We start from the raw sequence: 26593 nt of genomic DNA, 5'->3' as shown, positions 1-26593 counted from the left end.
AGTGATAGTCTAATCAAGAAATAAGATCTATAGAAATTCTAGTTCAAGCTACTCATGAAGGTGAATCACATCTTTCAGCAGATTATCATTAATGATTTACTGATGTGGTAGAACCATAAATACAGTGATAAACCTAAAAAAAAAATTGTTTACACATTTCTAAGAGTGTTGTATCCTTTTGCTGTTTGGCAACACTTCCCCATTAGCAAATTATAACAATAAAAAAGTCTCTTACCCATTTCACATATTCTGAAAGGCGGAGAGATGCTTTCTCCACAAGTTTCTGAAGAAGATTCAATAAGTTTCTAAGAATGTTTTCTCACTTGTACAACAGACTCTTTGTATGCAAGTGATCAGAAATTGTACTTTAAAAAGCTATGCTGAGAATGCGTATGTAAAGATATATAAAGATATATAAAGATATTCATTATAACAGGGCCTCTTAACTGGATCTGTCCATCTGGTGGGTGTATTAAAATAATTAACAGGGGGAACTGATGTATGAAGTCTATTTAGCAGAGCATCATTTGGCCAAAAGCAGATTCCAACAGATCTTAGAAGATGATGGCAAATGCCGCTATTTCCCAAACTGACTTGAGAAACTTACTGTCATCAAATTTTGGCATGGCTCTATTTCACCCTTCTTCCTGTAGAAAGATAAATAAATTTAAATTCTTAGATTGAATGCTGCAGTTGTTTTTGTTCAAACTATTATTCCTGAAATTTGAACAATTATGGTTTAAGATTAATTAGGTTTAAACAATTGGAGATATCTCCAGGACTGATTTATGCCATGAAATTCACAAAGAAAACCAATTTGTTGACTTCCTTCATTGTTGCAATATTGCTTTAGATGTGCAGGTGAAGACATGAGAAGAGTTCATAGATGTTCTGGTATTAATAATGACACCTTTAGCTATCATCATTAAGGCTTTTAAGATAATATATCTAGGAAAGTGTGAAAAATGTGAAATGATTAATTCATGTTCTTATGGTTAGTTGAAAAAACTATAAAACTGTATAAATGTGTGCGTTGTATAAGTTTCAGGATACCTTGTAGCAGTCGGTGAAACCAAATCGTGAAAAGGCAGGCACCACCCTAAGAGCTCACATTCATAAATAGACAAAAGGTTTATGGCAGTCTCCAGGAGCACTGGGAGGAGACCCAACAAGATAAGGCGGCCAAGTGATCCACACCTCTGCTGACACCCTCACAGAGCATCAAGCACCATCATCCATATCTTGACCATGCATCAGCCATGAGGATCTATAGAAACTGGACATTAACATATGAACTGAGAAAAGAACTCTTTTCAGCCTAGCCGGAGACACCCTTGGATTCGAATAGCTAGCCGGGAAACAAAGGGAAATATGGGGAAATATTGCTGAGGGCAGAATAAAGTGTATAAAAACCAAGCCCCGAACTGGCAAGTTTGTGAACCGCTGGGGAGACAGCAGACTGCCAGGTTCTGTGTCTCATGGTTCACCCTTGGCATTTTCCCGGGAAAAAGACTGTCAAGTATCTCCGCTGTTGGTGGGTTTATCGAAATTCTGTAATTCGATCTTTATTAGTAAACCAAATTATTATTTTAATTGGAATATCGTATTGGCATTTATAACAAAAGGAAGCCTTAAAATTATGTTTTCTTGCTGTTTTGCCCTAAACAAAAGTTGGCTATTTATCATAAGAAATACAGAGACAAAATTACAGTGACATATGTCACTGACAGTGACATACAGGCAACAATACATTGCTAGATACTTCATTGTCAAACCAATAATATAGTGTATTAGGAACTGCTTTAAAAGGCAATTTTCTTATTTTCACTGTGTACTGATGTTTCATCTTAGAAATATGAAGCTTCTCTTACAGCCCTACAGCTTATTCATATAAGCATTGTTTGAAGTACACTGTACTTTGTGAAAGAAATGAGCTCTGCCTAGCCAATGTATTATTTATTTAAGTGACAAGCATAGTTTGGAGATATTTGTAAGCAGATCAGTATAAAATACTAGACTTGAAGAATAAACTCAAAGACCCCACCGAAAGGCTTTTATGTAAGAATTCACCAGTAAAACATTTAATACAGAAAGTCAAGTTAGCACCTTTCAAGAGTGAAGTGGCACGGAACAGAAAAGAATGGGTGTATTTTCTTTGAACCCTCCATTTGTACTGTGCTGTTTACCTGTAAGATTACACTTTCTATTTAGTTATTTACAAGAATTTGAAACAACCACCTAGCAGTAAGATTGCTTGACTCAGACTTATTGTTACAATCACAACAGATATTTTCTAACTCCTGTGAACCTGATGTTCTTAAAAAGAAATAGAATCTTAATTCTTTCTTTCTTATCCTTCAAAGACTGTCCTGCTGGGTAGTCTGCCAAGGCTAAGTAAGATCTGTCAATTCCTAAACATTGTTTTCCTACATCTGAGTATGTTTAGCCCCAGGTTCCTTCCTCCACGAATTTCCAGCCTCTGCTACCTGTAATATTGCCCACCCAGTTGTACCATGAAGACAGGCATAATTTTTTTATACCCTGTTCATGGACATACTCAGAACTTGCTGTCTTCTGGAGAAACGGATAATCATTGCAGCTGCTCTGGCAACACTGAGTCGCAGCTCTAGCTGCCAAGCAGCACATAAGAATATGGTTTATAATCTCATTACATACAAACCAGGAAAGCAATATCAATTATTTTATTTTATAAAGTATATATTTAATATATTTATTAAATGCTGACGTAGAAAAATGCATGAGATTAAGTTTTATTTACTGCCACTAAAAGCCACAAAGTGATTCAGAATTTTATCTGCTATAATTACGGAATGATTTAGTCCACATCATAAGAAAACTATCAGAAACAGGAACTCTTCCAGAAAACCTGTACAGCCAATACATGAGCACTCAGAATTTCAAACCACTGGAGAAAAACCAAAATGAATTTGCATCTGTAAGAACAGACTTGGGGAGGTTTCTGCATTCCAACTCTTTATTCATGATGTATGTGTGAAAGACTGTCAAATTGTCTCAAAAGTGTGAGTAGAAAAGATTATAGAACAAAATGAACAGGAGCAAAGCCAGTGTGATCACAGTTAAGAGTTTTAGTGCAATATAGAATGAGGTAGCTGCATGATTGTTTGAGATGTTATTTTTTACTTAAAAGTGATGTTTTAAGTGAAAGAATAGAAGAAGGCATATGGGACACCAATTTGTTACAGGATTTATGAGTTGAATGAAAGAACTATTTACTGTTAACTCTTACGTCCTTACAGAGCAAAGTCACAGAAACACTAAGAAAAGCATAGAATACAGGAATATCTTGATTTATTGTATAGATTTTGTAAACTTTATTAGTTTAAATTCATTTTAGATTGAAGAAAAAATGTGAGAGAACCAAGAAAAAAATTGCCATAGATCAAAAAACTTTTTGAAATTTAGCTGTCACACATACCAACACAGAATAATTGCAAAAGTGAAAATCTAACTGAAAAAATGTTTTCACCTTAAGCCAAGTATTTCCACTTTTTCAAATCATCAAAAACACTATGGATATGTAAAATACCCTCTTTCTACTTAGAAAAATGTATTGAATTAGAAACCTGAAGAACACTTTTCTCTGCTTGTTTTTGGCACAGATTGGTTGATTTGGGTGTAGTAGAACCATCAATTACATAATTCTTTCCTTGAAGATACTTTTTAGGGCCCATCCCAGAATGGCTTCTATTAATTTTCTTTTACAGTTTAGGACACAAGGGAAATAAGTGATGCCAACTGGAACAAGAAATTAAAAATGTGTTCATGTTTAATGTACCCTTAGTATACGCAGGCACCCTATAAGACATCAACACTCCTTCTTTTCTCCTATTTAATCATGAGTAAATATTGCATTTATTAAACTTTGTTGCAACTAGTAAATTCTCACAAGGTTTGTGGAGAAAAATTTAGCTGAATTGCTTGGCTAAATTGTTCCTTAGATAGGCTTCCCAAAGGAAGCAGCTCTAGCTTTCTCCTCTTTGCTTTTGATTTTTGATCACTGATCCTAAGTGGAGAAAGGATTTCCTTTTCAATGACGTCTTCATCCACAATTCATCTTTACAATCTATTTGTGTCACGGGCATTCGCCCTTTTCTGGCCGTGGTGCAGCTCGATTTCCTACTTCCCACATGCCCTCATTCTCTTTGGTGACCTTACGCTGCGTGGGCTTCCACGAGCATTAAAACTTGGCACAAACATGAAGAGGATGCTCCTGCCAGTGATGCCACTCCTCAGCAGAAATGATACTGTGTCTCTAACAAGACAAGCACTTCGTAGTGATTATCAGCTTTGACTTTTGTGTTATTCTGAGCGTGTTAAAACAAATTAACTGATCTAATGCATACATCGTTTTGATGCTTTAACTGCTGTCATCTGCTACAGACAGCCCTTTATACATTGTCTGCTGTTGTCTATGCAGGTCAGCGAGCCGTATCTAGAGCGCGGCGCAAACATGCCGGGCCAGGCCTCTGCTTATTGTGAGTGTTCTGTGAGGGGCAGCAGCTCTCCTTGCCCACTGCCATTGGCGCCCATTGGTGCCCTGGGTACAGGGAAGCGCAGGGCCATGCCAGGTAAGGCCGGGCGAGGGCCCGGGCCATGTGCCCAGGGAGAACGAGGAGCGCAGCCGGCGCTGAGGCCCCAGGCACCGGGACCTGCCGGAACCGCCCCGCCCCGCCCTCTGCCCCTTGGGCCTCGTCGGCCGCCGTCCGCCCCTCTCTCAGGTGAACGCGTATCCCTCCGCCGCGGCCGCCCCTCGGCCGGGCTCGCACCCGGCAGTCCCCGGATGCAAACTGTGATGGCGGCCGGCGGCGCCGCGCCGGCGGCACCCGAGGTAACTGCGCGGGAGGCGGCGGGCGGGGAGCGGGGCGGCCCCGCGCCGTGCGGGAGGGACGGCCCGGCGCGGCTCGCAGCGGAGCGGGCAGGGGGCGCGAGCGGCCGCGGCGGGGCGGGACGGTGCCCCATGGTGAGGGTGAGACATTAAATAGTCCGCGCCCGGCGGCCGCGGGACGCTCGCGGGGCAGCCGGGGCTGGGGGCGGGCGGGGCCGCGGGGCGCGCCCGGGGCGGCGGGACCGGGCAGGAATGGCCGCGTGTGCGCTGCCGGGCGGCCGGGGGCCGTATCCCTCCGCCGGGCTGCGTGCCGGGAGCCGCGGCCGGCGCGGGGCCGTGCGGCGCCCCAGGCGGGCGGGGGCGGCGCTGCCGCGGACTCCCGAGGAGGAGCCGGGGACAGACGCCCCTCGCTGGGCGCTACACCGATGTCGGCAGCGCCCGCTGCCGTGCCCGCGGTCAGACGGAGCTCCGCGCTGCCATTGCCTCGTCGGCCGCCCGGCGCTTTGTCCCGGCGCTTAGCGGCCGCCGCAGCCCCTGGCCGGCTCCCGGGCAGCCGCGGGCGGGCGAGGCAGTGCCGCCCGCAGGTGGGCTGGCGCTGGCCGTGTGTCGCCGCCGCGTTCAGCTGCTGTGTTTGTAAATGGCAGGTTCGCGCTGTGGCACGGGCAGTCTGTGTGTGTGAGCTCTGAGAGTGCTTCGATGATGTTTTTTCGTTTTTTTTTAAATTTTTTTTTTTAATAAAGTATCGTTGTGCTGGTCAGGTTGTATCTGCTCCAGTTCTGTGCGTTTCTTAAGATCTAGCTTTGTAAGATCCTGCATGTGTCCTGTCTTAGGAGAGATTAAGGCACCACTCTAAATTTGCAGGCACATGGAATGGGACTGGGCATGGCATATACTTATTTACTTAATGAAATTTAAATAAGTCTAAATTTTTTCAGAGATCTTGAAGATACTGCCTGCTGGGATACCTGTTTTGAATGTAGTTCGAAATGGGAAAACTGTAAAAGTTACCTAGTTTAGCAGTGTCTTAACTCCTGTCTGTAATTTCTCACTAGATCAAGGTATATATCTAAGACTTTCTCGCTGTACTTTCTTTAAACAAAATATGGACATATTGCAGAATTTTTGGGGGAAGAAGACTGGCTGAGAGCCTCAAGTGGTTACTTGCCCTTGTTCTTAGTGGTTTGGGGTTTTTTTGAGTGAGTGGCACATGCTTACGTATTTTCAATATTTGTACTCATTATGCATTTAAATCTACTTACTTGTTTCACGTACTGTGAATGTAATATTCTGCCTCCTTCCCAGGCTTTTGCACTGTATAAAAATTTATAATTAGGTCTTTGCCATTAACATTTTTGCTTGAGAAAAGATAAGTGCCATTTGACTTCCAAGTTAAAATTTGATGGACAGAGATACCAGTCACTTCTTTCTATGCTGTTTTTAAGTTACATGTGCTTGTGCTTCCCAGCTATGAATGCCTGAGATGTAGTGGCAAAGCTAAGGTAAAATAACAATGTATATTGTTATATACACAATATTGTGTGTAATACAGTATTGGTATTGCATTTAATGGTGTTCTTTGGGAGAAAATATTTTTGTCTTCAATGTATTAAAAACCCACATAAGGTGAATTTATGAGGGATTTGTGCTTTTCTCCTTATTCTTTCAGTTATGCTTGTATTTACACCATTTAAAATACCTTTCCTTTTGTTTCCAGAACTTTTTTTAGTATTTCTCCTAACTGTGGCCTTTTCTGAGTCTTGCATACTTACCTCTTCTGTGTATGTGGAGAAAACCCAGCTGTTGAAGAATTGAAGTCAAGTATTTTCTTAACGTGTAAGTCAGACTTCTTTGAAAATGTACGTTTAAAGATTCCCTGGGATTAAAAAACCCCCACCATTTTAATGGTTATTTCAAGTAAATATTTTTATTTGTCATGCTGCAGGAGCTTGGTGATAGTTGCATGCTACCCAAAAATAATAAAATACAGTTTTAAGTTATTAGGTTAATTAATTCAAGGAGATCTTAGATGGGGACTCTTTGCCAAATGTAAATGTTGCCCAGTTGAGGACCACATTGGCTTGGTATTAAAAGCCTGAGCCTTGTTCTCTGCAGCACTTAATCCACTCTGATTTCTGTAATTTTGACTGTACTTCAGGTTTCGGTGTCTGGCAGTATAACCTTGTAATCTGAAGGATGGGCAGCTACCATCAGGATGATGTATTGCATCATGTAACCTGTAATCTTTGTGTTGCACCTATGTATTAAAAAAGTTGTTCAAGCAAACCCAAATAATTTTTAGTTACTTATTCTTTATATAGAAGTTCAGCTTACGTCTATTCAAATAAGTGATATACCATTGGCAGAAGAATGCATTTTAATGCAATACTCTTTTGGTGGAAATGGAATGTAAATGCACAGGAGTTGTTCTCTTCTCAAGGCTCAGAGTAGGGTAATCTCCCACATATTAATCTTTTGTGTGGAAGATGGGGAATGTGTTATTGAGTTAAAAAAAAAATAAAACCCCGAAGTGTTTCCATTTGGAGAGATTCTGATGTCTCTGTGGTTTGTTGTTTTAGGGTGTTTTTTATTGGTTTTTTTTTGATGTCAGATGTGTAGTTGAACTCTCGCAGGTCTCCTGTCTGGAGAACACAGTGAATTTCCTTGATATTAAGAGTCTGTGTATAATGTCGAAGTATGTTTTGTTTATTATTTTCAAGGATTGTGCAGAAGTGCTAGTATCGTCTCCAAAGGAATGCATTAAAGCATGTGCTTAAAAAAAAAAGGTGTTTTGCTTTTCATGCTGCATGATACAAGAACATTGACTTGAAAATTTTTCAGTCTCCATTTTCTTTGTCTAATTTGCATGTCTAATGCTAGATACTTCCTTGTCCCAGGACTGTGGGAAAATATTTGAAAGACCTTAGGGCTAATGCTTATGATGGCTTGGAGATCTAGAAGCAGCCCTTGCACTTAATCGCAGTGAGGGAGAGGATGTGATCATTTTTTCAGTTTGAATATGAATTAAATAAGATGATCTGATGAGTTCCAAGTCTGTGTTGCTTCAGGGTGAGCATGAGAGTAGGGGAGAGAGAATGGCTAATCAGATTTCAGCTAGCAATTTAGTAACTTTTGTTAGGAAAGAAGAAAGTGACTTTGTGACTTGTATGACTCGTACTGTGGAAAAAGTTTTTAGTAAAAAATGTTAGACTAGTGAAGAAAGAGTTCCTCCTTTCCAGAGTTGCTTTTCAGAATTTAAGTTAATTTTGCTGCTGATCCAATTCTGCTGATTCTGTGAAGACATTCTGTGCAGAGTGTTGTTCAAGCATAGGCTTGAGCTACAATAAATTGTTGATGCAGCTTGTTATGGAAACATTGACATGAAATCTATAGCAAGACATGATGCTGACCATAACTGTTTGAGCCTTTTAATCCATAGAGGACTATTGTCATTAATGCACTGAAAATATTAACATGTACTCAGGAACAGTGAGAAACCTGAGAACTTTTATCTCTTGACTTTTCAGACTCATGTGGTACTAAAGGCAGGCACGTGAAAAATTCATTGTAGGTCATTGTGATTGGTTTTTGGTTTGGTAAAGGTCATGTCTCCATTAGTAAAGAGAATCCTTTGTCAGATTCTTATTTTACTTTCTTTCCTTTTTAAGCACAATAATTACTAATAGAGTAGCACACTTGAATAATAAAAATACCAAATTCTGTGGATTTTGATTTGTTTGTAGTATTTCGGTTAGGTTCAGTTAGTGACCCATCTCACAAAGGAGTTTTTATTTGCTTGAAATCCCAGATGAGTAATAAACCCAGGCTTCATTTAAAAAAAGTAGGTCTTTGGATTTCTTTATGCTTACAGGGTGGGAGAAACCCAAAATTTGATGACATGTATCTTTCAGTAGATGTTGTTCTTTAAAATGTATTTTTCAAGTTTTATATTTTTTTGAAAAAAATACCCCAGACAACAAACCAGCAAACACCCCCAACACAAACAAATAAAGGTTGCAGTGTAATTGCTTTATTTTCCATTCATCCTCTTTTTCACCTCTCAAGTGATATTATAAAAATTAACAACTTCAGAGATTGGCATATATTTATTAGTGAATTGTAATAGGTGTTCTAATTGCATGAGTTTCAAAAGTAATTATTTGATTTTTTTTTTTTTTTAAATTTCAGGAGAATGAAATGGGGACGTTGTAGAGCCTTGAGAGTAACTCGGTGCAGTTGTCTCATTTGCTGCCAGAAGCAAGACTAAATCTCAAGAATTCATGTAAAGAAAAGTAAAACCTAAAATCATGTCATCTGAACAGGAACACTTTTTTTGTGAGAAAAAGCAAATCAGTTTCTTGACAAACAATGCTATGAAGAATTTTTCTACAGACATTACTTTGAAAAAAGAACTGGTGAGTGATACTTTAAGCACGACGATTCAGCCAGCAATATTAGATGTCAATCTCACTTACGGACTAAAAAACGTGAAAATTGAATTGCCCAAGGTGAACATTCCAAATGAAGTATTAATGAAACATGAAGTTGATAGGTTTAGAAAACTCTTTCAGTGTAAGCATCAAACTGCAAGGAAGTCCTTAAGTCCAGTGAAAATAAGCGGAAGCAATCTCAATTGTTCAGAAGGAAGCCACTTGCAAATTAAACCAGAAGTGCAATTTGAAGAAAGGTTGAAAACTGCAGCAAAGATACTGAATTTCACTTGTACAAAGTGCAAGGATAACATCAGATACAGCCCAAATGACTTACAGAAACATTTTCAGCTGTTACACTATGGTGAGTTGCCTTTGTATCCTTGTGAGATGTGCAGCTTCTCAGCTAATGACTTTCAATCATTTAAGCAGCACAGACGCATCCATCGTAGCACTTTAGTAAAATGTGAGCTCTGTAATGATGAACAGGTATATACTTTGTTGGCTTTGACAAAACACTTCATATCAAAGCATTGTGTAAATGGACACTTCCAGTGTGAAAAATGTGGATTTTCTACAGGTGATGTGGGTACGTTTGTTCAGCACATTCACAAACATAAAGAGATTCCCTATAAATGTGGAAAATGCCATCAGGAAAACTTGACAGAAGAGGAGCTCCAAAATCATCTTCTTGTTCATACCAGTATGTTTTCATTTGGTTGTCCTTATTGCAGTTACAGCACATCTCGGAAAGATTATCTTTTAAAACACATCATAGCTTTACACAGAGACCACTTTATGGCAAAAGAAAAACTGGAAAAAGATAAATATGAAAAAAGAATAGTAAAGACTCCAGCAGGACTGAAGCTTGTGTTAAGAAGGTATAAAATGGGAGCATCAAAAAAAACACTCTGGAGATGGAAGAAGATAAGCAGTGGAAGTGACAGTGCTGGAGAAGAAAACATAAAAGTGCTAAGAAGTGTGAATAAAATTCAGACAAATGATGAGGAGCTGAACCAGTGTGTGAGAGATGTGGAAATGAATGAAGAGAAAGATCCAATTAAATACACAGACAAGTGTCATTTCGTGGGTGGAATGCTCTCTACTACTGCACAATACCATAAGGCAGATGATGGAACAAGTTACGGCCTGGGATTGTTGAAAAATACTGTTCATGGGCCAACAGTACTGATGTTTAAAAATAATAAAATATCTGTTCCAGCAAATTACAGTGCTAAATTTATGGGCTTTAAAGTGGTAGACGGAAAACAACATATTGTTATAAAGTTACTACCTACAAGCAAGCAAAATGAATATTCGTTGCATCAGAAAGTTGATCCTGTTAAAGATGATTCTGCAACTCCTTTGCTCCAGACTGCTGATCCCTGTGGCTTGTCTTCAGGTGCTATACCCCATGTAACTGATCAGTCAACCTTAAAGAACAATTGTGTTCATCCGTTAACCTCCCCTCCCTTTTCTTGTCCTGCTCCCCATTCAGGAAAAGCAAAAGTGGAAAAACAAAATCACTCCATCTTGTATGGTAGAAGTGTTTCTGAAATTGTAGCGCCTTCTAATACAGCTGTAGGAAAAGGTCCAAATTATTTGCCAATGAAGCTGGACTCAACTGTACCTCCACATGAAGAGGTAACAAAAGTTGGAACTCAGACTAGTATCTCATGGGGAAGCTTTCATCCTTCAAGTCATCCTCAGGTATTACCACCCGCCATTACAAATACCCTTCATTATGAGCCTGTGAAAATGCCCTTCTTTCCCCAACTGAAAATGCAAAATGGTGGCCTGAATAATAGTAATGGAACTAATAATCTCTACTGTTCAACCTCTGTGGATTCATCTAATGAAGGGTTGTTGTCTTTTCACAACTATTCCAAAATGGACTCTTTGGACAATCCATGTAGCATTTGGACGTCGACAGATGACAGATACAGAGAATTTACCAAAAGAGGTTCTTTTCAAAACAGTAGAAATGAACCTCCATCTTCACATTCAGAATCGATGAAAGGTTTAAAAGCAGAGAAAGTTGTGTCAGCCCAAACAAATATTAATAAAACTTACGAACACATAAACACTAAGAATAACTCTGTGTCTTTTAAAAGCCAATTTACATCTGGTGTTGACAGCGAATGTTTTACAGAGGACAAGCATAATGGCCAACAGTATTTGGACACTAACATAGAGCAAGGCTTTCAGAACGTAGCTGAGAAATACCAGGAAAATGCCTCTGATTGTGTTAACTCTTTCTTAATGCCTAAAATCACATCTGTTTTCTCACTGCAAAGTGAACAGGCAGCTAATTATTTATCGCCTGAGATAAACCAGTTACTGCAAGATGTGTTAAAAGTAAAAGCTTCGCAGCAAGAGTTCCATGGCAAAACAAATAGCTGTGTCAAACTTCCTTCTGATAAGCTGCTTTCTGGTGCTGAGACCAGGAATGCAGCCTGCGTGCATTTAAAAAGCTCTGCAACTGCATGTGGTTTTCAGAGGCCTCCTTCTAATGTACACTTCCCTTTATGTAAGAGAGAGTTGAACACAAGATGTAGCACAAATGAAGGTACCTGTTGTGGGAGAGAAAGAGAGACACCCAAAACATCACTTGATTCACAGGACGTGGACAGATTATCCAGAACTCGGCGTGTTGGTACTTTGCTAAAAACTCCTACTGATGAGTTTACACAGCAGTTAGTAAAAGATAAAGTACTGTCTGCAGCTCAAAATCCTAGCAGGTTTTCACCAGTTTTGCCTGTTCTTCAGGAACAGAAGAAAGTCCGTTTTGTTCAGTCCCTTCCATCACGTTTTTTTGTTCCTTTCCACCTTTCTAACCAGTCTAGACAACAGGTGGTTTCTGGAGAATCTCTTCCATCAACCAGTTCATCAGATGAGCATGCTCCTAAAGATGGACCTGCATCGTTTGGTTCAGATAAAACACCTGGAATGATTTTGACTTTCAGTGGGGGAATTGGAACAATTGCAAATGCCGCTAATGATAGTTCTCAGGTTTTAGGGGGAATTGCATCCAGAGAATTTGGGAAAATAACCATATCAGCTTCAGAATTGAAGGGGAAAAGTGACAGTTTTAGAAACGTAAGAAGTTCCTGTAATGGGGAAGCATGTGGTACAGTAACTGGCTCGAATAGTACACCGTTCAGAGCACCTCTTGTAATGACAGACTCATCAGAGTCATCTGTGAGAGCAGCTGCTTCTGTGAAGGTGTTACCAGAGCACCAGAATGCCGTCTGTGGTTCTTTGGAGTCAGTAAAGCAGCAGGAAATTAAACAGGAACAACATGTTTATGCACTTTCGCCTGACGGACAGCAGGAAGGTTTTCTGAAATGTATGACACCAAACAAGCCTGTAGTTCATAAACCAATTTTTTTTCAGGATAATGCTCATCAAAATTGTCAACCAAAGAAAACTGGAGCCATGCAACAACAGCTTTTGCTGAGAATTAAGACTCCTACTTCAGACACACTGTCTGATAACGCTCAGTCAGTAAGCAACTCGGTGCCCTCACTACAGGTGGATAACTTGCAGTTCCTTACTCCTGCACTAGCACAGAAACAAACTGATCTTAGTTTTAATGATGCCTTAAACTTACCAGGTGGGTTAATGCCAGCAAATGCCTCTTTGGCAACCTCTAATCCAGCATGTTGTGTTCCTCCTGTAGAACCTGTTTATTCTGCTAAATCTGCAGGGACGCAGTTGCAAAAATGTTCTATTGGGAGTACACAAGTAATAACTGCTAACAAGAGGAGTAACTCTGGTTGTCAGAAGTCCATGTGGAGTGCCCAAAACAGAACTGCAGAAGTAAAACCTGGCTTAAAACAAACTAGGTCTAAAAGATCAGGAACTGTGGGTGGGCAAAGAAACAAGAATTTCAAACGTAAAAGGAAGGCTAGTTGCCCAGAACCTCCTAGAAAGAAAGCAATATTGCACAGAAAGTGTAAGGAAAAGAATCAGGCTGAAATTATTAATGAATCAGGTAGCCCTTACAGATCAAGGGCATCCAAAAAAACTGTGAGGACTTTGAAATTACTCCCTTTTAATTCTAACCAGCTTGTAAAATGCCCCCGGAGAAATCAACCAGTTGTTGTGCTTAATCATCCTGATGCAGATGTTCCAGAAGTTGTAAATGTAATGAAAACTATTGCTAAATTTAAGGGACATGTTCTTAAGGTTTTATTGTCAAAAAGAACTGTTGAAGCTCTTCTGCAGCAAGACTTCTGCAATTCTTCGGATGCAACTACTGATGATTTTTCTCAAAAACGATACAGGACAATAAAGCCCGTTAACCCTGTAAAAGAAAGATTTGTCTTAAAATTGACACTGAAAAAGACTAGCAAAAACAATTACCAGATTGTGAAAACTACCTCTAATAATACCTTGAAAGCTAAGTTTAGCTGCTGGTTTTGTGGTAGAATATTTGACAATCAGGATAATTGGGTAGGGCATGGACAGAGGCATCTGATGGAGGCTACTCGAGATTGGAATTCATTAATGAAACGATGACCAGTGAAGTAAATCAATATTATTCATTAAAGTTTAACAAAAAAGAAGATCAGTTGGATTAGGATACACAAGTCATTCTGTTTTGTATGTCAGTATTGTACCTGAGGTTGAAAAAGGATGCAAAGTCCTTGTGTTTTAAAAGAAAGAGTGTATTCCCTTTTGCCGTCAGATTTGAGAGAGATCAAAGAACTTTGTGGTTTAAATAACTTGTAACTATTTGCAAATACAAAAAAAATTATAAAAAATATATTATTTTTATTACTGCTATTATGTGCTATATTTTTATTCTATAGAATGAGTCTTCAGGGCTTTTGTTCTGTACATACTTAAAATCCCTAAACATGTAAATATTTTTATACTTTCCAGTTACTTGGTATAATTCTTGCACAGAAATGACACCCCTCCCCCCCAGTTTTTCAGATCTGTGCATGCACTACTAAAACAAATTTTAAAAATTTTTCAAATACACACAACTGTTATCCTGGGATTTTTGTTATTTTCACTTATTAGCTCTTGATTTTGTTTTTCAGGGATTGAACACTATTATTAGCAAGTGCCTCAAAGATGTGAAGCAGTTTACATAATGTCGACTGTGTAACCATAGGTCCGTATAGGGCCATTCCCCCAACAGTTTCATTTAAACAAAGCCATATGTGAATGCTTTAAGCTATATTGCTATGCACATGACACTTGTACTATTTCTGTGCAGTTTGTCTACTTTCTTAGTGAAGTATTTTTCATATAAATTAATAAAACATATTATGATTGTGTTAATACGGTGCGCCAGAATGAAAATGATTGAAAATATACAGTATATATATTCATAATGTATATGGTGTTTAAGAATGGTGAACATTCCTAATCTGTATTGATTTTGTCACTATTAAATTTGCTATAACTTGTGTTCACAGCATGTGACTTTGAGCATTTATAGAAAATGTTTCTGTCTTGCTATGTCTGCCACAAACCCTATAGGAAGGTCAGGATATGGGGAGGTGCAGAGCACCATTTTAGGCTTGTAATTGCATCATAGCTTTATTTCAGGTGGGTGTAATTTGTCTCCATAATGATTTAATGCTTTGTGCTATTGTTTATTCTGATATATTGCCATTTGGGGCACCAGGGTGTGGCAAAACCAAGGCTCAAGTCATTCTTCCCTCATTTTACCAGTCAGTAGGGTAATGTTCTTAGGACCCTGCTTGCTTTCTACTTTCAGTTTTAAGGATAACGCAGAGAGATTATGCCTTACAATTTTTTAGTCTTTATATGACAACAAAAAAACGTATGACTGAGGATATACAGATGAAGGTCCTTATTATCCACAGTAATTTATATCTTGAGGACATAATTTGTTGTTTTTGTCCTCCAGATTCTTAATGAACCTCTGTAGGGTAGAAGATTCAGTATTATGTGGGATTGCTCTTACCATATGGCTGGCACCTTTTGCCCAAGTATGAAGGTATAAACCAACTTCCCAAAGTATTGATGGAAAAACTGTCAAAATTGAACAGTAGGCTTGGAGAGGACTGGGGCGTTGAAATCTTGGGAGGAATTTTTTTCTAACTCGTTTGATTTTGTATGAATTGACCTTAAACAGTAGTGTGAAAACATTGTAAAGCTAGAAAATGTTGAAATAAGGTTGGTTTATATGATATTATTTAATTGGCATGTGTCACTTTTTTGCTGAACCTCCATCTCATTCAGTGCAGAGATTATTGCTCCCTCCTGGGTAGTGATTCAGTTTATTGTGTCGGCACCCTTAATTAGGTCCTTGTGTTATTTGGTGCAGGTTGCTCAAGTGTTGTAAATATATTGTTTTATTCTTACGACCTTTTCCATAGTGGGTTGTTTGAAGTCTTTAGAGTTCACATTTCTGCAGATCAGGTTTCAGAAAATCTCAAGTGGGACTTCACTGAAATCAAGATCACAGTTAATTACCATCAGGAGCAAATTTGGCTGAAGTGATCTGACCTGTGTCACAGGAGAAGGTGCAGTAGAAGATGCAGGTAAAATATGCTCAGTTCTTCAGTGAAATGTTCAACTCCTTTAATGGTATGAAGCCACCTTTTTACTGGCCGAATCCTCAATGTTGGTGTGTTTCTCAGCATTTTCAGTAAATCGGGAAAGGTATCTTACAACTATCCTACAAACCGCAGTTTTTAATTACACAGCTACAATTTATCCCTGAAGTATTGTGTGATCCAAGTGAAACATAAATCCATATGGAAAAATAATCAATAATCCTATATTTAATGCTTGTATTGTAATGAATGTAGCTGATGTGACAAGGTTGCACAGGTAGCTTGAAGTATCTTGATTTTGAGTGCCTGACCTTGCAACCATAACATTTTAAAATAGCTTGTAACATTGCACACAGCAAAATAAACCTTAAATTGATTGTATTGTTTTGGGATGTACAAAGAGAGGTGCAAGCACAAGGTCATCAACTGTTTGTACAGTACCTGTGTTTGACCTTGAAGAGGTCTAGAATCTATCCCATTGTGTATTCTTGGCAAGGTGTATATTCATCAGTAAGTCATGGTGCCCTTCCTCAGTAATTCCAGTGTTTTAACAAAGATTTGTTACAGAGCTGTTCTGTGAGACTTTATCACCCATATCACATGGGTGAGTATTGCTTGTGTTGCAGAGGGGAGAAGCTGAGATGCCTCAAGGTGTGTAGGTAGCCGTGTGCTGAGCATGGCATTGACACAGTTCTTTGTAGAAGGCAGGCGCATGACTTCAGAACAAAAGCACAAGGAGTTGGAGAATACAGCTACGCTATGGCCCTGAGTGAGTTGCTGAGACTTTGCAGGTCTTGACTCAGTCTTGCTTTTAATGCCTTGAATATAATCCTAGAGAACACTGCCTAATGTGGAACAAAAACCAAACCAGGTGTGTATAAAGTGTCAGTTTTGGAAAATACCTTAAAGATGGATGAGTCTTCAGGTACAGTGAAATCAAACACTACCAGAACTAGTTAACAATTGCTCCTAAAAGTTTTTTCATTAATGCAGTTTATACACTTACCAGTTTTCACCACTTGAACATTTGTAGAAGTTTACTTTGCAATAATACAATAAGTAAACCACTGTGACAGACCAGGCTATCACATAAAAGTGTTTTTCTGTATGTCTCCATAAACAGTAATTCAGCAAGAACTGAGTAATTAGTTTAGCAATGATGCAGTGCACCTGGGTCACCAACAGTAGACAAAAGATTTGACAATAATTAAGCCAAGTTGTGTGTGTGTATATATTTGAGATAAAGCTGTAAAAAGTGATACTGTTCATAACAAATTGTGAAGGAGCACAACATACAAATATATATATTAAAATATCAATGCTAGTGAGTTGATGCTTTCTTGCTGGAAGTGTGCCAAGAAATGCAGTCCAAAGTCTCCACACACTACTGAGTTAACAGTATTTTTACATTTTATTTGTACATTTGAAAATACAAACAAAAATATCAGTGAAATAGGGTGAAGCTGAGGGAAGGTACAACACATCTCCATAAATCTAAAACATTCAGGTGGATTTATTGCCACTAATCACAAAGTACAGTCCTATTTTCAACTTGTGCATAGTGACACAACATTAGGTCAAGTTGTTTAAATTTCTGGGGCTGTGCACTTTACGAAGAAATTGCTGAAAGCAGTGATATGTGGTAAACATAAATTGAAAGATAGATCACTGTAGGTATTCTCATTCTAAAAATGAAAATGTCCTTCAAGAAATCTATCTTCAAATAGCAGTCAGAGGACCAGGCTGTGGTATGCAGTTGCTCTTCCTGTGACTTTGGACACCCATGTTGTCACCGATGATGGCGTATCTGCTTTGGTTTCTGGTGTTAAATGTGAACACTTTCCTGATAAAAAGTGGCATGGGGTTGAACTCTATGAAATGCATTTCTTACTACTCTGTAGGTGCTCTTGACGAGTGTTTCCCATAATTTTGCATTTTCTTCTTTTAATGCCTTGTCCATGTCTCAGTATGTTGAAAGAAATGATTAAAGAGGTCTTCATTTTAGCAGTTCAGTTTGATTAAGAAACTCTTACAATATGTTCCAGTTTTGTGGAGTCTTTTGTGTTGTTTTGGCTGTCAATTAGAACCAGGGAGGTGCGCTGATGATTCTCTACTATTTCAGCAACACTATCAAAGCGCTGGATCAAGAAAACAAAAAATTAGTGCTGTCTTCCTTTAAAGCTATAATATTAACAGTAACCACTGCATCTTTTTATCTTTGCTTCTCATGTAATTGAAGAGTGTTAAACTACTTCTTACCAAGTTAGATGCTTTGCCTTTTAGTGAAAGGACTGATCCTTCTCTTAATTCTGCTTTTAGTCATGAACAGATTAGATTTAGACAATAGAAGACATTATAGGCACCTGTCTCCTTTCCATTTGTGATTGCCACCTGCACAAACGGAACCACTGAGTTTGCTGTGGGCCACAGTGAACTGACATTTCATTTTACCTTAATGCTCAGAAGCTGTGGCAGATAATGGTTCAGCCACCTCAGAGGGAAGGCTGTGTCCAGGAGTAACAGGCACAGGCAGCCATCTATGAGAACTGTTCTAGTTACCATATTTGATGTTTGGCACTGTAAATTAGTATCCAGAATCTGCTAGATCTATTGCTTTTCCTTTTGGACTTTGGTCAAATAAAGACTTTGGACTATCTATTTATCCTGAGGTCATTTTTCACCCTTTGTTGAAGACCAGGTGAGCTCCAGGCTATTATATTTTCTATTAATCTGAAAACTGGTGCCTGGGAGGCAGATAATTATGCTATGTCAAGCCTACTTTCATATTGCTGAAAAGCCTACTCTCTGCAGTGATAAACTGTTTTTATTAGTACTTGTGTTTCAAGTTTCTGTTTTGTTATCAGAGTAATTATCTCTGTGGCAGAGTAGATAATGAGTGATCTTTTCACTCCAGAGCTAAAGTTTAATATTTTTTTAATGTGAGAAAAGTATTAACAGTAATGTCATTCTCATATTTGATAGTGTTGGGGGGTTTTGTTTTGTTAAGACATGGCTGCTTTTCCTTTGCAGTTTTCCAAGAAACATAACTAGAGTGTTAGGAGGTAAATGGAGGACCATAAATAGCCAGAAAATGTATCTAGTGGCTGCAGCTCTTATCCTGTTACCTTTATTTAAACACCTCTATGAGTATGTTTTAGATTTGATCTGTGGTTTTAGTTACAGTGTACAGGAGCTGTTACAACACTGGTTTCTTTAGCTTGACAGATCAGTCATTATAAAGGGTATATTTTTATCTTCATACATGAAGAATCTCTTTGGTAATATTGCAATATCTCTTAGCCTTTGCTTATTAAAGGTATATAATTGAAAACTTTTAGGAAAAATACCCCCACATCACCTCACCTCTTCACCACTTTTTTCTCTGCCCAGTGCATATTGTCTTGTTGATTCAATAAATCGTATAGGAATGTTGTACACTTTTCTGTTGTAGAACACAACCAGGGTATATGGCTGCCGTGAGTCCTGTCCAGAACTCTTCCTTATTAGAAAAGATCCATCCTAAAGAGAAAAAAGTAGTCAGTGTATTTGGCTCATTTCTTTCTTACAATTTAGTTTGGTTTTGGCTTAATATTTAGATTTATATTAGCATTAAACTTTTTTCTCCCATTAGAAGAACAGAATTGCAGGAGATGAGAAGTAGCCTGTATTCCTGGTAACAGTAGCTTACAAAGGTGTCATTGAGGTATCACCTTTGCTGCTGCCTGTTCTTTCTCTCAACCAGAAAATGCAGTAATAAAAACACAGTGGCAGCCACCTGTGGGGTCCACAGACTGTTAGGGAACAGTTCCTGTCAGTGGCCGTAGGTAGGCAGGAAAGCAGGGGGAGGTGGAGATAGCATTTCTGCAGAGCTGTGAGAGCACTCCCAGCACAGCTGAGCACCTGCACTCCTGACAATGTCACCTTGTGCTCACTAACTCACAGCTCACACCTTTACCTGGTGACAGCCCTTTATCTCTGCCCCTTTATCCTGCTCTGTGCACTTAGGCAAGAGTGGAAATGTACTTGATGCTGAGGATGCAATTCTACATGCTCCTCTTCCCTCCTGTGACACCAGATGCTGTACAAAGAATAGTTGAGAGAATTCAAATTCTCCAAACACCTAAATGCACCTAAAGTGTTCCTATTTCAAAATGCATAGCAACACCAGCCTTTCCAAACAGCTGTTTTCACATGAGCCATTGGACAGTGGGTGAGACTACTTTAAAGCCACTGGGCTTTGCATTTCTTTTAAGGGGTGTGCATGAACCATAAGATCTTCTTCAGCTCTCTGGTCTGTAATCGCTTTCTCTGCAGTGCTTTGGTCTTTGAGTTACACTAATGCAACTTTGTGTTGCAGTGAAAGCCAGCAGTAACTAATGTCACCACAATCATTCCAGGTTTGACAGCACTTGCATGGCACAGTAGTTCTGACTTGTTCAGAAAGCAGCTGATGCTCTCTGAATAGTTCTGGTTGTCTTTTCATTTTTTTTTTTTTATTTGAAGTTTTGGGGTTTTTTTCTGATAAGATAGACATTCTCTAAAAGTGAAGTACCTTGCTTGATCGGTATAATGCATCTTCTGCCATTTTCCTATCACAGGTAGCAGCATACCATGCTTTACTGTGAACACCAGCATCCTAAAAAGAGAGGAACAATGTTTCACCTGTAAAATAATAATGATAATAATAAAGAATATGGCCTGTAGGGGAATTACTCTTAAATAATGACAGCTATGAAGAACTAAAATGCAGAAAAGACGGAGTTTAAAAAAGGAGTTTAAAAACACAGAGTTTAACAAAAAAAAAAAAAACCCAAAACAAACTACAAAACTAAAAAAACCCCACAGAGTTTAAGGGTTTAAAAAACTCTTTGCCCAGAGTTCACAGTTTTAGTTGGATAGAGGTAGGGCAAAGAAAAACTGGAGTGTCAAAACAGTGCTAACAGATTTGTGATAGAGGACTGATAAATGACTAAAGAGAGCTGCCCTGAGGAAAGCAGTCAGGTTCAACTGTAGGATAGTTTTAAAGATGGAAGCTATTCCAGTAGAATTTAAAGAGGAATAAATGTTGAGGAATAAATAGACCATGAACAATTTAAATGCTGCTTAGTTGTGGCCGTGAGGGGTTTGGATGTGGCTGATGTCTAAGCTTTGGGAATGACGTTTCCCATCTAGTTAACACTGTGACCACAAGCATGATTGTCTCCACCTGGACAGCATGAAGGTTGGATAAGTTTTGCTCCAGCTTTACAGTTACAACCTCAATGATAAAATTAATTTTCACACAAGCTTTGTCACCTCTGTACAAAACAGATTAAAGTTTGCACATTATAACTGAGCTAATCTACCTGGCTTATTGATGCCAGAATGGGAATTTCTTGGCTTCTCCTTTGTGCTCATTTTGTTGCTCATCTGATCCCATGGTGAGATAATTCACTTTATTAATCTTGCAGAAAAAAAACCAAGCCAACTTTCCTTTTTGTGTTTGACTGCCAAGCTGGTTTTCTGTCAGTTTAATGACTTGGCTCAACCCATTGCAGGATCAGAAAGGAACACCAGAGAAGCTGGGAGGGGAACTGACAGTGAGGAGAGAGCAGAGCCTCAATTTTGGGGGCACTGCACTAAATTCTTACACTGGCTCAAGCCATAACATATAGTTTGACCTTCAAAAATTTTCTGTGTATTTCTCCAGTCACACTATTCACTGGAAAAAGAAAGGGTGAGAGGAATTGCGAATATGAAAGGTACTTGCCCACACAGAGAATGAGTCCAGTGAACAAATCTCTGTTCAACGAAAGAAGGAATCAGTGGCTCCCAGACCTTTCTTCTACCACTATCTGTGGCCTCTAATGTAAAAGCAGACAGCTGCTGCCAATGTTTGAATGGGAACCAAGCACAGAGTGAATGTCACGGGAATGAATGACATCTGTGAGCACCTGTATTGTGCAGGATGCTACAGCAAATGGTAGCACTGTATATAATTGCTGGGAAAACAACACTAACAGCTAAACTTTTTTTAACAAATAGATCTTTTATAAAGTTCTGTTTCTGCCCATGGCTGTTGCATAAAAATTGCAAATGTAATTGCTACAAGCTGTTTATGTAGTCTTCTGGGTTGCTTATTTGAAAGTATTTTTTGTAAGTATCTAGTATGACACACAGTTAACATTTTTCCAGAACTTCAAATCCTTTGTGTTCTTCACTGTTGTATTATCTTTGTCATGTCAGACTTTAGAACACTTACTGTTACTGGCTCTGCATGATAGAGCCTTTGTTTTACACTCAACAGAACTATTTTTACCTTGTTTCTGACTACTAGGCTTAAAAGAATGGCTTTTTGCATTTTGTAGTCTCCCTTCATCCAAAATGACAGTAAGGGGAATAGCACTGAAATGTAAATAATCTTGCATTTGCTTAGATCATTCAAAGCTTAATGTTGCAACAAAACACATAAAAGAATTGGCCATAAAACTGATGGCAGTAACTGTAATGAGATGAGATCTGTTTAAAGGAACAGAAGGGAGTTGGACTTGGGAGAAACTGAAACACGAAGGGGAGGCATTGCAGCATCACTGTATTTGCTCACTGCACTTTCTTTTCCCTGTACACAATTTGTACAGCTGTAAGTTAGGAAAAAGGAGGTGATTAAAAACTCTTTATGGCAACCTCTATCAAAGACTAGACCTAAGTACCTCACCACAGATTCCTGGTTTCAATGATGTTGAAAGTATGAACTGGAGAGTCAGGAAGACATGAAACTAAAGCTTTTGGTGATTGGCAGAGTGCCAAGATTTAATATAATACTATTTACATATTTTTCTACAGTTTGTTAAAACTCACCTATGCTACATGTTCTGAGCATATTTTAATGAAAGCTAGCCTTCAGATTATTTGTGCTGCAGAAAAGCCTCATTGCAAAAAGGGGTATAGAAGCCTTCCACAAAAGGAGTGTCATTTTCTTTTGAAAGGGGGTAGGGGTGGAAATACTATTTTAAAATAAAGGACAAGGAGATTTCTGTAATATGAATTTAGCTAATATTATACCTGGTCTGCAGAACTTGAAATAGATGAAGTGCTGCTGGGAGGGGAAGCACCCACAGAACGGTTTGCAGCTTCTGGCACTTCTAGAAAAGAGAAAGAACAACAGGTATAAGTTTTCCAAGTGTATTTGTTATAATTCAAGAAAATGATTTGTTACAAGGATTTGCTTGGAATATCTGGAAATGCTTGACCTTTGATATCACTTAGGAAAGCTTTCTACTGGAAATGGCTGGGGCCTGTATAAGGGCTGGGACACTTGCCTGCCCAAAGGGTAGCCTTGCTTTGAAGAGAAAACCAGTTTGGTTAACAATTTGGTTATTAGCCAGAACTAGACTCAGAATACAGGAAAAAAATCTCTTCCACCATCAAAGTGAATGACTGTAATAACAGAACAAAAGAAAATGCAAGAACATGATGCAAGCAATTCTCAGTCCAGTGTGAGAACCAGTCTTACAGGTGACCTAGTCAGGAAAATGAATTTATTTCAGAGATATTTTTTCACTAATTTAGAGTACCTGAATTATTTGTATGCATGTGCAATAAGTCCAGGCAGGTAAACAGGGAAGCAGAATTAACAGAAAATATTATGATGCTTAATTGGAATAACAAAGCATAGCTGAAAATAGTTACTAGGGCTGAAATACAGATTTAAGAGTTTAAAAAAATCAGAAGTGAAATGTTTGAGTAGTGTTGCATAATAATGATATGATAGAACTAAGTATGGATTATTGCTTTCAGGTGAAACAAAATTTGGCCCAACAGTGTAGGTGTCTGCTATAGGTACTTGTGAACACAGCTGGATGCAAATCAATATACTAGAGAAGATCATTGTAGACAGTTGAGTGAGACTTATTTTGTTATTATGGGAGGCTTTTTTTCCTGTCTATTTTACTTATTAGGGAAAACAAATGTTACCCTTTCTGGATATGGTGCTCTGCAGACTGCACTGTCAAATCTTCACTAATAAAATTCTGATTTATATATTGGTTTAGAAAGCAATAAGCATGTTATAGAAAAGACCATACAGTGACCAGAATTAAAAAAAATTGGACTGGAGAGCTCAAAGACAATTGTGTGAAATACATTTAGAACTTCTTTTGTAGTAAAGATGGAACTGTCTGGAAGCTGCATCCCAAGTGGAGGGGAGACATTGTAGGGAGCAGTTCGAGCTCTCAATGAATTAATAATCACCTGGAAAAGGCTATGCAATATTATGGATTTTGGTTTTTCTGTAAAAAATTCACTGACCAGCTGTTTAGGCCACAGCCGAAAGTAGATTGTATGAATAAAGCAAGAACTGCCAGAAGTCAGTCAGATGGTGAATTAGACTTGACAAAAGGATATTAAAATATGTAATGAAAGATGCCTTGGCTGTGTGTAAAAATGTAAAGAGAGGTGGGGCTTTATGCAATAAGAATTTTATTGATTTTAAAGGTAGGTACCAAACAAATAGTAGTTCTGGCACAGAAATGGTAATTTCCATAATCAAATTAGAAGCAGAGTTTAAATAACTTCAGTACAATTGAACGGATGGGCCCAGATAATCTTTACCTGGGAAATTTTAAAAACTGGCACATGAAATTCAGGGGTGGTAACAGTTACTTTACGTAATTTTCAAGTCAGGATGGTACCAAATGATCAAAGAATACCAAACATAATTGCTATACCTAAAGTGGAAAAAGTGACTTGAACATCTACAGGGCTTTTTGCCTGATTCCACAGAACACAAGGCCCTAGGAGAGAATTTGAAGGAAATAGCATCAGGATTTGGAAGTAAAGGTACAACTAATAAGAGAAAATCTGAATCTTAGCCAAGCAGATAAAATATTCCAGCTCTTTCATAAAATAACAGAGTTCTACAAAGAGGGAATGTGCACTGTACTTAACCTGGGCTTCAGAGGAGCATTTGACACTGTGCCATATGGGAATTAAGTACTTTTAATGATGAAGATGAAAGTTAGCTCTAGGCTTGTGTGGGGACAAAGAAGAGATGGCAGGTTATGCTGAAGGGACAGTAGTGATTATGGGACCAGTGGTATATATTATAAAGCTGGTATTGGACCTGGCACAGAATAAGATTATGCTAAAGAAAGTTTACTAATCAGAGCATCATTTAGCACCAGATGGTGTTGAAGAATAGTTACAGTTCTGGGAATAGTAAGAATTTATGCTTCAAGTTGAAGCACATCAGCTGTCTGACAGGAGCAGACAAACTTGAGTGCATCAGTCAAGAGCATTAATGTGAACCATATTATCTTACCCAGCACAGGAGATGTAATTGCACCCGGCACCAAGCAAATGTTTCCAGGAAAGAGATGCACTAATAACAGCATGTTAATTTAGGCTAAACCAAATGTAGATTTATATGTGCCATTCTCACCATCTGTTTACAGTGTGAAAGATATGTTCAGACTGGGTATGTACAGTAAAGGGCTTACAGGAAGGTCAGACAAGTGTCTGCTAACAAGCAACTAGAAAAATATGAAATCTAATTTACACTTCTGTACAAAGGGGGTTTATTTACATATTACCTAATTTGTTTTTAGCTGTGAACTGAAACAAAGTCCTTCTTGGAAAGCACTACTTAAGAGAAAAGCTTTTGCATTTGCTATTATAAAAGTACCTTCTTTTTTCCTTCTGTAGAAAAAGAATAAATTGAATGCAATAATAATCTGTCTGTCTTCTAGGCAACAGAAGCCTGGAGCAGCCCAGAAATATCATATTTAGGATTCTTTTGTGATAAGGAAGATTGATGGAATCTTTATTATGATGGGAAATGACCCAAACTGCCTTTGCTAGAAATTTCCAGTATTCATAAATGTAAATGAAGCACCCATTTTCCATCAATAATCCTGAGATACTCCCTTAATTTTACTAGCTGAGCTAAGATCCTGGATACTTGACCTCCTCTTTGTATGCATTACAGATACATTAATTCCAAATTAATTAATATGCAAGCTATTTTGAAATAATTTAAATTCAAAGATTAATTTGAAATTACAAGTTAGTCACATTTTAATTCAAAAACTGAATAATACTTACTTGGCAGAACTGAGGACTTTTGGAGCAGAGGCCTGAAATAAATGTTGAGAGATTACAGAAAATTCTGAGGGGATGCACCCAGTCCTGAGAATATGAAAATTGAGTATTTGAAGCATGCAGTGATAGAATGTGTTCCATCTCACCTGTTTGTTCATTGAGAAACATGGGTCTGATACAGATATTTAAAACAAGTTATATCCCACTAGTAGGAATTTAAACATATGTTTTAAATCTCCATCACCTTGTTACAGATTATATCCCCTCATGCTTTTTGGTGATGGTTATGCTATTTGTGTGCATTCATTTGCCGTGTTTTATTTTTTTGCTACTGTGAGGCTTCAGGAATCTCAGCTCTGAAAAAGCACCGAGAAGGCTCCAGTGAAAAAGGTGAGCCTCTCACAGCTGGTGCACTGAAATACTCAAAAGAGGATGGAAAGGGATCTTACTTTGGGGCACCACTTGGAAGGGGGGGAAGTGGAAGTTCATGGTTGGAATTGCGCCGTCGTTCTGGTGCTGCAGGTTTTTCTGTAGTTTGGGAAAACAAACGGTAGAGTCAAGATTTCTTCAGAAATATTTTATCCCAGATTAGGGAGACCCAGTAGGTGAAGGAGGGTTTCTTTTACTATAAATTTGAGGGTTTTTCCTTACATGGCAGCTTGCCATCGCGCTAATGG

At 38.6% G+C, this 26593-nt stretch overlaps 2 protein-coding genes across 9 annotated transcripts in view; one reads left to right on the top strand and one right to left on the bottom strand.

The window, feature by feature from the left end:
- Positions 1-4748: 4748 nt before the first annotated feature.
- On the top strand, positions 4749-15651 carry ZNF518A (zinc finger protein 518A). 2 transcript variants are annotated; one of them, XM_063405565.1, is made up of 4 exons: positions 4749-4870; positions 6582-6700; positions 9053-12910; positions 14349-15651. In XM_063405565.1, exons 3-4 carry the CDS (start codon positions 9172-9174, stop codon positions 14366-14368), a joined length of 3759 nt encoding a protein of 1252 aa, XP_063261635.1. In that variant the 5' UTR covers positions 4749-4870; positions 6582-6700; positions 9053-9171; the 3' UTR covers positions 14369-15651. The 2 variants fall into 2 exon arrangements, with proteins under 2 accessions (XP_063261635.1, XP_063261634.1); XM_063405564.1 differs by having other exon boundaries at positions 4753-4870; positions 9053-15651.
- A 1576-nt stretch (positions 15652-17227) lies between these two features.
- BLNK (B cell linker) overlaps positions 17228-26593 on the bottom strand; it is an 88707-nt gene continuing 79341 nt past the window's right edge. For 4 of the 7 annotated variants that reach the window (XM_063405566.1, XM_063405569.1, XM_063405567.1 and 1 more), the window contains 7 exons: positions 26366-26444; positions 25920-25951; positions 24545-24610; positions 22881-22960; positions 20392-20475; positions 19203-19358; positions 17228-17977 (listed from right to left, as the gene is read on the bottom strand). In XM_063405566.1, coding sequence (XP_063261636.1) covers positions 17858-17977; positions 19203-19358; positions 20392-20475; positions 22881-22960; positions 24545-24610; positions 25920-25951; positions 26366-26444 — 617 coding nt within the window. In that variant the 3' untranslated portion in view covers positions 17228-17857. Of the gene's footprint in view, positions 17978-19202; positions 19359-20391; positions 20502-22880; positions 22961-24544; positions 24611-25919; positions 25952-26365; positions 26445-26593 lie in introns of those variants that run through there. The other 3 variants (XM_063405568.1, XM_063405571.1, XM_063405572.1) reach the window with 3 other exon arrangements.

This window comes from Prinia subflava, chromosome 9 (assembly GCF_021018805.1).
Source record: "Prinia subflava isolate CZ2003 ecotype Zambia chromosome 9, Cam_Psub_1.2, whole genome shotgun sequence".
NCBI classification, from domain to species: Eukaryota; Metazoa; Chordata; class Aves; order Passeriformes; family Cisticolidae; genus Prinia; species Prinia subflava.
The sequence above is the reverse complement of the archived record's forward strand: the minus strand, read 5'-3'. Positions and strand labels throughout refer to the sequence as shown.

Excerpts from the sequence above, each read along its gene's own strand:
- ZNF518A (XM_063405564.1), top strand. The coding sequence starts at position 9,172 with ATGTCATCTGAACAGGAACACTTTTTTTGTGAGAAAAAGCAAATCAGT.